At 33.5% G+C, this 8,945-nt stretch overlaps 1 protein-coding gene across 2 annotated transcripts in view; it reads left to right on the top strand.

Annotated features, from left to right (window-relative positions):
• The first annotated feature begins 6 nt into the window (after positions 1 to 6).
• The window catches only part of LOC128187300 (glycine cleavage system H protein-like), a 29,045-nt gene continuing 20,106 nt past the window's right edge, over positions 7 to 8,945 (top strand). The window contains exons 1-5 of one of the 2 annotated variants that reach the window (XR_008244064.1): positions 7 to 166; positions 869 to 948; positions 1,726 to 1,789; positions 2,143 to 2,274; positions 2,764 to 3,132. Coding sequence is in view for 1 of the 2 variants with exons in the window: in XM_052857637.1 (XP_052713597.1) it covers positions 40 to 166; positions 869 to 948; positions 1,726 to 1,789; positions 2,143 to 2,274; positions 2,764 to 2,852 (492 nt within the window). In the remaining variant the exon portion in view is untranslated. Of the gene's footprint in view, positions 167 to 868; positions 949 to 1,725; positions 1,790 to 2,142; positions 2,275 to 2,763; positions 4,053 to 8,945 lie in introns of those variants that run through there. The other variant, XM_052857637.1, reaches the window with a different exon arrangement.

Genomic DNA, 8,945 nt, shown 5'->3' with positions numbered 1-8,945 from the left:
AACTCTGACCGAATCGCGCATGTGTATTTTATTTTCAGAATGGCCACAGCAGTGATCGGACGGTGTATATTTGGACAGTTGAATAAGCTGCAAAAATGCAAAACTATTGCCAAAGTTACCAACATTCAATGTAGAAATATCAGTATCTCACAACGCCTTCTGGGTGGTAGGTGTCATTTTATTTGTGCAGTTGAAAATGAACAATGAACTTGAAGGATTATTATCCACTATAACAACAGTGTGAATGACCTCCGGTTCAAGTACAGTAACTGTGAATATATGTGCTGATATTTATGACCAATATATCACATAGCTGAAGTTGATGCGAATTTTTCAAGGATATTGATTTATTTGCATAATGCATTGATTGAAATAATTAATGAAACGATGACTTCAAAAAGTTACATTTCTGCATACATGTAGACCCCTGGTAAGCCCCTAGCTTGGCCTATGTACCTAAGTTTGATATTATCATAGGTGAAAAGAAATAATGAATTATTAAAATTACAGACATCACCATGCATCTATAAAATCGATTTTTTGACTGGAGTTCAGTATCTTTCTATAGAAAAAACACCCACACGCCCATACAGACTGAACTTGCCAGAACCGGACTAGGTAGCACTGTGTACATGACAAACTTCTTACAATAATCTGGGTATATGCCCCCAATTCTCATACCCCCAGAATTTGGCTAGTCCTTTCCTGTCAGATGAACATCGAAAATTCGAAACATATGTTTTTAATACACTTTTTGGTGTACACTTTTTAAAAATGGTTGTTTGGGGGAGGGGGGGGGTAATTTATTTTTTTTTTAGTGTTTTCCGTTAATTGTGAGATGTTTTAGACACAGTATTTATTTTTTCAGTGAAGTACTTTACAGAGAAGCATGAATGGGTAGAAGTTAATGGAGAAGTTGGCACAATTGGGATTTCAGAATTTGCACAGGTATTTTTTTTCCCTACAAATTACATGAAGACATTCCTAAGTGATAAAAGTGTAAGTTAGATGATTATTCTGTGTGAAATAGAATGCGTTTTCTACTGGTGTACCATTTTCTCAATCTAAATTTTATAAAAGATAAGACTTGTAAAACTACTCCTCTATGATACCCTATACAATATCTATAGCAACATCCAATAGGAGGTCATTTTAGAGTGAATAAACTTATTAATAAATATTTTAAGCCAATCAGATTCAAGCTTCAATAAACAAAACTTTAAGTAGTTTGATAACTTTATATTTCTTACAACTCATAATAATGCTCAGCTGTTTATTATATAAAGTTTTTCATCTAAAATTGTGTATTATAATATCTGTCCGATCTTATTTTCGATAAATCATACAAACAACAATAACACTACATGCAACTTTTCATGACTTTGTTTGATACCCGAGCCACCTTGATGATTTAGGTTCATTTACTGTAAACCAATTTTTATCTGCGGCGACTTTATATTTCGCGATCAACTGCCAATAAACTGGTTCGCGACGACTAATGTTTGCGACCAAGCCTATCCAAACCTGTATTGTTATAAAAACTATAGACAAAAGATTGGTTCACGGCGAGAAATATTCGCGACGACAGGGCTCTCGATAACCTCGCAAAAATTTCTCGCACGTGAATAAAAGTTGGTTTACAGTGGATTGAGATTGACCATTTTCTATGGTTGTAATATGTAGTTATATGTACTGTACATGCATCCTGTTGTATTATGTTTACAGGATCAGCTGGGTGAAGTGGTTTATGTACAGCTGCCCGAAATAGACACAGAACTGGAGCTTGGTCGTAAGTTTCTAAAAAAAAAAATCCAAGACAAACACATGTTTATGATTACATGCCTTTTTTCCCATCTGTAACTGACAAGTTTTGCCGTTTCTGTAAATCTTGACAATGAAATCCTGTAAATCTGAAAACATGCATCTAGTTTTGCTGCTTCTATTATTCTTGTAAATGAAATCCCATAGAATCAAATACACAAGTACACTGAGTTTTGCCATTTTTTATGATTTTTGAGAATGAAATCCCTGGTATAATCAAATGTCAGTACATCTATATCAGGTATATGCATACAGAGAGAGAATTGGCACTTTAATTTTCTACTGATCTGAATCTTTACTCTAGTAAATTGATTTTTGTAGAGGAAGCTGGAGTGTTAGAGAGTGTGAAAGCAGCCAGTGAGGTGTATAGCCCTATATCAGGGGTGGTCACAGAAGCCAACACTGCTCTGGAAGATGCGCCCAAACTCGTCAATGATTCCTGCTATGAAAAAGGTCAGGAGTTGAAATATTTTGGGGATTTTTTTTTTTTTTTTTTTTAGAAATTTTAAGGTCACCCGAGTCTCTCAGTTTGTCCATTGCCCTCCTTGATTGCACATCATATGTATATTTTGAACAATTATATTCATGCTTTATAATACCTAAAGGACTTCATAAGATATGGGAGTATTAAAATACTCATGTTGATTTTCATTCATAAGAATTTGAGAACCAGACATCAATGAACCATTAATTAAGGTTGTTTCATTTACAATAACCAACCACCACCCACCCATAAATCATCAAACAAAAATCAAAGAAGGTTATCCTTTGATTTTTTGGGGGAACAAAAAAGTCTTCCTCATTATTGTATGATTATTAAGTCACCAGTCTTTTGATCCGTATTGTTCATTGATTTTTTTTCACATTCATTATTACTATCAGTTGAATAATATGATATATGTACTTGGTTAACAAAAGCAAATTATGACATCTTCGTTCCAGGGTGGCTGTATAAAATGACCATTAGAGAGCCCAGTGAGCTTGATCATCTGATGAAGGAAGAGGATTATCTCAAGTTTATCAAGGATTAGCTCCCCATGTCTGCTCTAACCAGCAGTATTGGTCTTCTTTTTTATACATGTACCTAATGGACAGAAATTGGTGGAGTGGTTCTCAACACTAATATTCTTTTGTGTGTGTAGTTTAAGTATATTGTGTATTGATCTGATCAGCAACTTTGATTTAGTGAAGGTTTTTGACAATATATGGTAGAATCACACCTGTTGTATTTTTACAATGATAAGATTTTTTCTGCTTGATTTAAATGTTTGGATTTTCAGTTGTGCATGTGTTGATTTTTTTTCATCTTGGGTTTCTGTTTATGTATGATGTACTTATTTTACAGCACATTAAAGTACATATGATATGTTATTTTTAAACTCATATGACTGATAGTTTTGTCTCCATGCGTATATGTGACCATAAACATTAAGGAAAGGTAATTTAATCAAAGTACAAATCAGAAATGGCTCCGAGTTGAAATGTTTTACAGTTTTCATAATTATCAGCATCTGCATATAACTTTGCTGTATCAACTCTTGAGAATAGTCTGACACCAATTATAAAAGCATATTTTGAGCCAGAACTAATTGATGTAAAAAAAAAAGTCAGGTGGCAAGTGTGAGACAAGGTCCTCTATAATGTATCAAATGCCAACTTGTGTATCAACCAGTAGTGCATGAATATGGCATTAATTGTTTTTTGGTCAAGTTCTACATACAAAAATTTACTTGGTTAAGCGTGTCTTTTTAATATTTCATTTTAGATTTTCTTTGAATGTGTTCAAATGTATATGAATCTCTTTTCCTTTTTATGATATATGGAAGTTAATCAACTTATGTCAGTAAAGTATGAACAGGCCAGTCAAGTGCTTTTAGACGTTTCTGCTTGATATTTAAAAACTGTAATATTTATTGATACATTTTTTTTTTCTGTATGACATTTTCTCAGGAGTAAGGAAATAAGAAGCATGCATTTGATGTAATGTAGAGGAATATATGTGTGTAATACTGTTTATTTTGAATTTACAGACAATTAAGTCTTTATTTTAAATAGTGCTAATTAGGAAATGTATGGTAACATCCCTATACATGTGTGTTATTGTTATGATGCTAAGAGTGTATCTACATGTATTTCATACAGGTGTAAATCCTTCATATGTTATGCATTGGTCAATAAAAGGTGGAGTGACATTTATAAATACCAAATAAAACTTGATTCTTATACATGAACATGTATGTCTGTTCTTGTAAAGATACAAATGAAGCACAGCGTCTTATACCACATTCTTTTTTCTTCATTTTAATCCTTGAACTCTATTTTCGGTGGATTCTGTTGTTGATTGAATCCATGAAATCGAAGATTCAACTATTAAAGTAAGAAATGACAATTGTAGGTTTCCTTGAAATTGCATGCCTAATATGATCCCTACAAAATGGTTAAATTATAAAACCTTAGTATATGATATAGAAAGCAGTATTGCATAAAAAATTCATTGTGATTTCTTTCATGACAACAACGGACAAGTAAATTGATATCCCTGTCAGCAACAGATAAAAAACATCTATATGTATAATTATACAGTCTGTCCAGTAATAAGTATCAAGTATTATTAAAAAAATCAATTGTTACCAATAAATGTTCACAAAAAATGGTCAAAATTGCAATTGCGCTGTACATGTCTATTTGCAATTTAGTCCCCCCCCCCCACTTCCCCTCCAAAAAAGTACTCCTTTTACATACCGGTATTTTCTGAAATATAATAAGGACTATATAAGGAAGAAGGAATCATTCTTTGAGTATTATGAGCTGATAATTTCGGTCTGGGCGTGGTCAAATCCAATAAAGACCGAAGGGCTGGAATGATTTGACCACGCTCCGACCGAAATTATCACCTCATAATATTCAAAGAATGATTCCTTGTTACTTATATTTATATTATTCCCAATCTGTACCAATGCCGTTTCCCGGTTATGCTATAAGACACGCCCATTTTGTGTCACTCATGTTTTATGATGTTATTGGGTTTTAGGGTTCAAAATGGATTCGTAATGTTATCACAGACAAAGACAGTTGAACATGTAAATATATAGAAATGAATGATATAAACTGAAGTATCCTAGTTATGTCAATATGGAGATATGACAACATTAATAGGATATCACAAATTTTATACGGATATTTCACCAGGTGTAACCTTGTTTAAGAATTAAGAAACAGGATTAATGAAAATTAAAGCAAGGTGTGATTAAATAAACAATGAAATGATTTTGGGGGAAATTCATGACAATTTACTTTAAGATATTTTAAGCACTTTGAAATGTTTTATTAGGTCATTTGAGTCACTCGGATGACCTTTCGCAATTTGTTTTCGTCCGTGCGCCCAAAGGGAAAAATTTGTTCCCCGCGGTAAGGTGAGAAAATAAGGTACTCTACCATTTTTTTAATGCCCTTGGAAAAGAATTTCTGTCAGGCCCCAGGGGATTAGGGGTGACAAGTAAAACATGTATACTTGCCACCGTTAATTTATTAATGAAAGCATATACATGTAAAAACAATCGACAGTGAATATATTATGGGGAAATTACTTCCTATCATTTTGCTCCTTCTCAATATCCGGTCATGCACTCTAATCGTCTTAAAGTATTTCATCAAAACTACAGCTTTCAAAGTCCTTGTTGCAAGGTTTCAGGTAGGGATAGAAGGTGGTCATTGCCATATGAAGCTTAATTAAATGCATATATATGGACTGTGTACTTGGGTGTCCGTTAAGGCCTTTTGGACCCTTGTTCAAAGTACGTTTAAGTTGGGACCAAGTCAACGCTCTTTGAATAAAATATTAATTTTACATGTTCAACTGTCTTTGTCTCTGTGATAACATTACGAATCCATTTTGAACCCTAAAACCCAATATAACTTCATAAAACACGAGTGACAAAACATGGGCGTGTCTTATAACATGACCGAAAAACGGTATTGGCTGCGCCGCGTAGTAATACATAGCACGTGCTACACAAAAAATAGTGGTTTTAAAATGATGTTGTTTTAAAGTGAACAGGTTGGAATTAATATGAATATAAGTAATAAGGAATCATTCTTTGAATATTATTAGGTGATTATTTCGGTCGGAGCGTGGTCATATCTATCATAAAGCCCTTCTGGTTGCTTCGGGTTGCTTAACAACAAAAATATTAAAACATCACACACGCACACACGCAAATACACACAAAGATTCAGTAATATGGCTTCTGAATTTTGGGATTTATCGCTTCCTGATGTCTTTTATCCGCAATTTCTCGATGATGTTTAAAATCGATGACGTTCAACAGTGTTTCACTTTTTTCACACAAACAACTCAAGAGTAAGTTGTTGGAGAATGCTAGCTTAAATTCCAGTTAGTTAGAAAGTACAGTAGCCAAATATGTCATAAAAGGATAATTTAATAAAAAAATAATAATAAAGTCCCAGGGGTCTATATACTTGGGGATGGTGGTTGAAGGGGGGAGGGGTCGATCCTGTCCTCAAGCACTTGTGGCTAAAATTCCAGCTAGTTACATGTAGAAAGTACAATAGCCCAATTACGAGTATGCTACCCCAATAAATAAATTAAAAAAGCCTGCGCATGAGGATTCCAATTACAAATCTTTGCTGCCTTTGTGTCTGTATTAAGTTTAATATAATGATTTAAAACATTCAATAATGATTTCATAGGGACCAAGACGGACCGAGCTATACTGAAGGTCTCCCCTCTATCCCCCCCCCCCCCCCCCCCCTACGGCGGTCACTCTTTTATAACACGTACAGGAATACACTGACACACTGATTAAAACTGGGTAGATCGTGATTATTTTTTTTTCCCTAGATGTATCAATACAATCAAGTTCTCAAAAAAAAAAAAAAATAAGGGAGAAAATAATAATAAAGCAAGCATTGTCTAAATGAGTACAATATATAAACATAAAAGCATTAAGCTATTGTGCTAAAACTCGATCCCGCTCCAATATAACCAAACTTTTATACTCACATCTTCGCTAGCCAAGGGTTTTCGGTCCACTTTGCTCCCCATAAACATGTTTTTCGGTCCACTTTGCTCCCCATAAACATGTTTATGGGGAGCAAAGTGGACCGAAAACCCTTGGCTAGCGAAGATGTTATACTCACTTCATGTGGATAAAGTTAACATTCAAATGTATCATATTTATTTGGTATTTATAAAGATCACATGGCGTGAAATAAACATGTAAGGAAATGGACGTGATTATTATTTTTGGTAGGACATTTTAATTGTGACCATATTATATAGTAAAATATAATAAAAATGTGGGGGTACCATACGGCTTTCCATAGTTTAGGGATTTGGTTCCCTAAATTTAGTTTAGTTTTTTTTTTAAATTCTTTCTGCCGAATGTTTACCAGATTAATAGAGCTGGTTAGTCATAACCATTTTATACCATGTTAATCTCCTTTAGACAAAGAGCTTTGTGTGATGATATATGAAATCATTCTCTCTCTCTCTCTCTCTCTCTCTCTCTCTCTCTCAAAATTTTTTTTAATACAAATCTGATGTTCTAATGTGTTACAGTGGTTTGTTGACCTCTATAACGCCTCCTTAATTCCATTTTACTGAGAATTTAACTGAGAGAGAGAGAGAGAGAGAGAGAGAGAGAGAGAGAGAGAGAGAGATGGGAAGGAAAAAATTTTCCTTCCGCCCGTGCTGAGTCCAAGAACAAACAAATCTAACTCGAATAGTTTTCATCTTGATAATTACGTAAAATATAATTATGTAGTCTATACGCAAACAAGAAAAAACATAAGATGGCGTAATGATGTAACGCACCTGAAAATTTCAATGACTTTTCATGCAAACAACCCATAATCAAAAGAAATAATTCCACAAAACCGAACAACATGTAAATTATTTGTAATTTAGGCGATTTTCTTCAATCACCTCACACAATCCGATACAGGTATATATATATAACGACATGCTCTATACAGAGTTTATCCATACATGAACCATTTGTCGTTTGTGAGCAAGATTTCATAGCGAAAGGAGGAAGAAAATGAATTTTAAAGGTAAGTTATTGGGCCAAACTTTGGTTGATTTCCTGGCAAACGGTATTTCATATTTCACCCATACCGTTTCTGAATATAATTTTGTATTCATATCTACTTGTACGTAGATTGACTTTGCCTTCTCAGCTCTCTCTAACTTATGACTCTATTGCCTGTATGAATTGACATGTAGCTGCCTATACGTCATATAAATCGCTTACTATTAGTACTTGATTATGAATAATTAACATAGAAACATACTTTTACGCATTCGATTTTAATTTTATTGCTTTATGTTTTTACCTCCGTAATTATTTTAGTGATTTCAACAAATTTATGTCCTCGAATAGAAGCTCTGGTTTCAATGGTTTCATCTTGCAATTATGATTGAAAGGGAAACCAGAAATAAAATAGACAATTAAGAAAAACAAAACCGCGAGAATATATACTAGTAAGGTGTTAGAACTTGTGTTCAAACCCACTGTATGTTTTATATATTCAAACAATAAATTACTTTCTTTGGTGATTCATGCTGGATATGATGGTGGCTACATTACAGAAAAATACCTATAGTCTGTCCCATGTTATTGCTTCCATCACATTTTGATGATTTTTAATAAAAAAAAAATACACGTACCTGTGAAAGAAGTACACTTGAAATTGATGAAATGGAAAATATCCAAGATATCTTCATTGACAATTTATCATTTTTCACTCATAAAAGTTCACAGGAACGAAAACAAAACAAACAGATAATCTGGACATTTTTCATACTAGTGGATGAACGTAGTTGAAACTTAAAGGTATTTATGATTATCGAAATATCAAGCGAAAAGTGGTGGAAGCAAAAACTCGGGACAGAGTATAAGCGGGTTATGCAAATATTTTTTAATGATCGCTACCTTCAAAACCCGCATGAATCAATACGAAAGCATCTTATAGTTTATATTCACATCTTTCTTTTGATAGGTTTAATAAATTGATTGTAAAAAGTAAGTTAAATTAACCTAATTACTGCTAGTGTACATCAGTACGTTGGATGTAAGAAACAGCCAAAAATCGTTTCCCAT

This window comes from Crassostrea angulata, chromosome 6 (genome assembly GCF_025612915.1).
Source record: "Crassostrea angulata isolate pt1a10 chromosome 6, ASM2561291v2, whole genome shotgun sequence".
NCBI lineage: Eukaryota > Metazoa > Mollusca > Bivalvia > Ostreida > Ostreidae > Magallana > Magallana angulata.
Note: the sequence above shows the minus strand (reverse complement) of the source record. Positions and strands in the feature narration are given on the sequence as shown.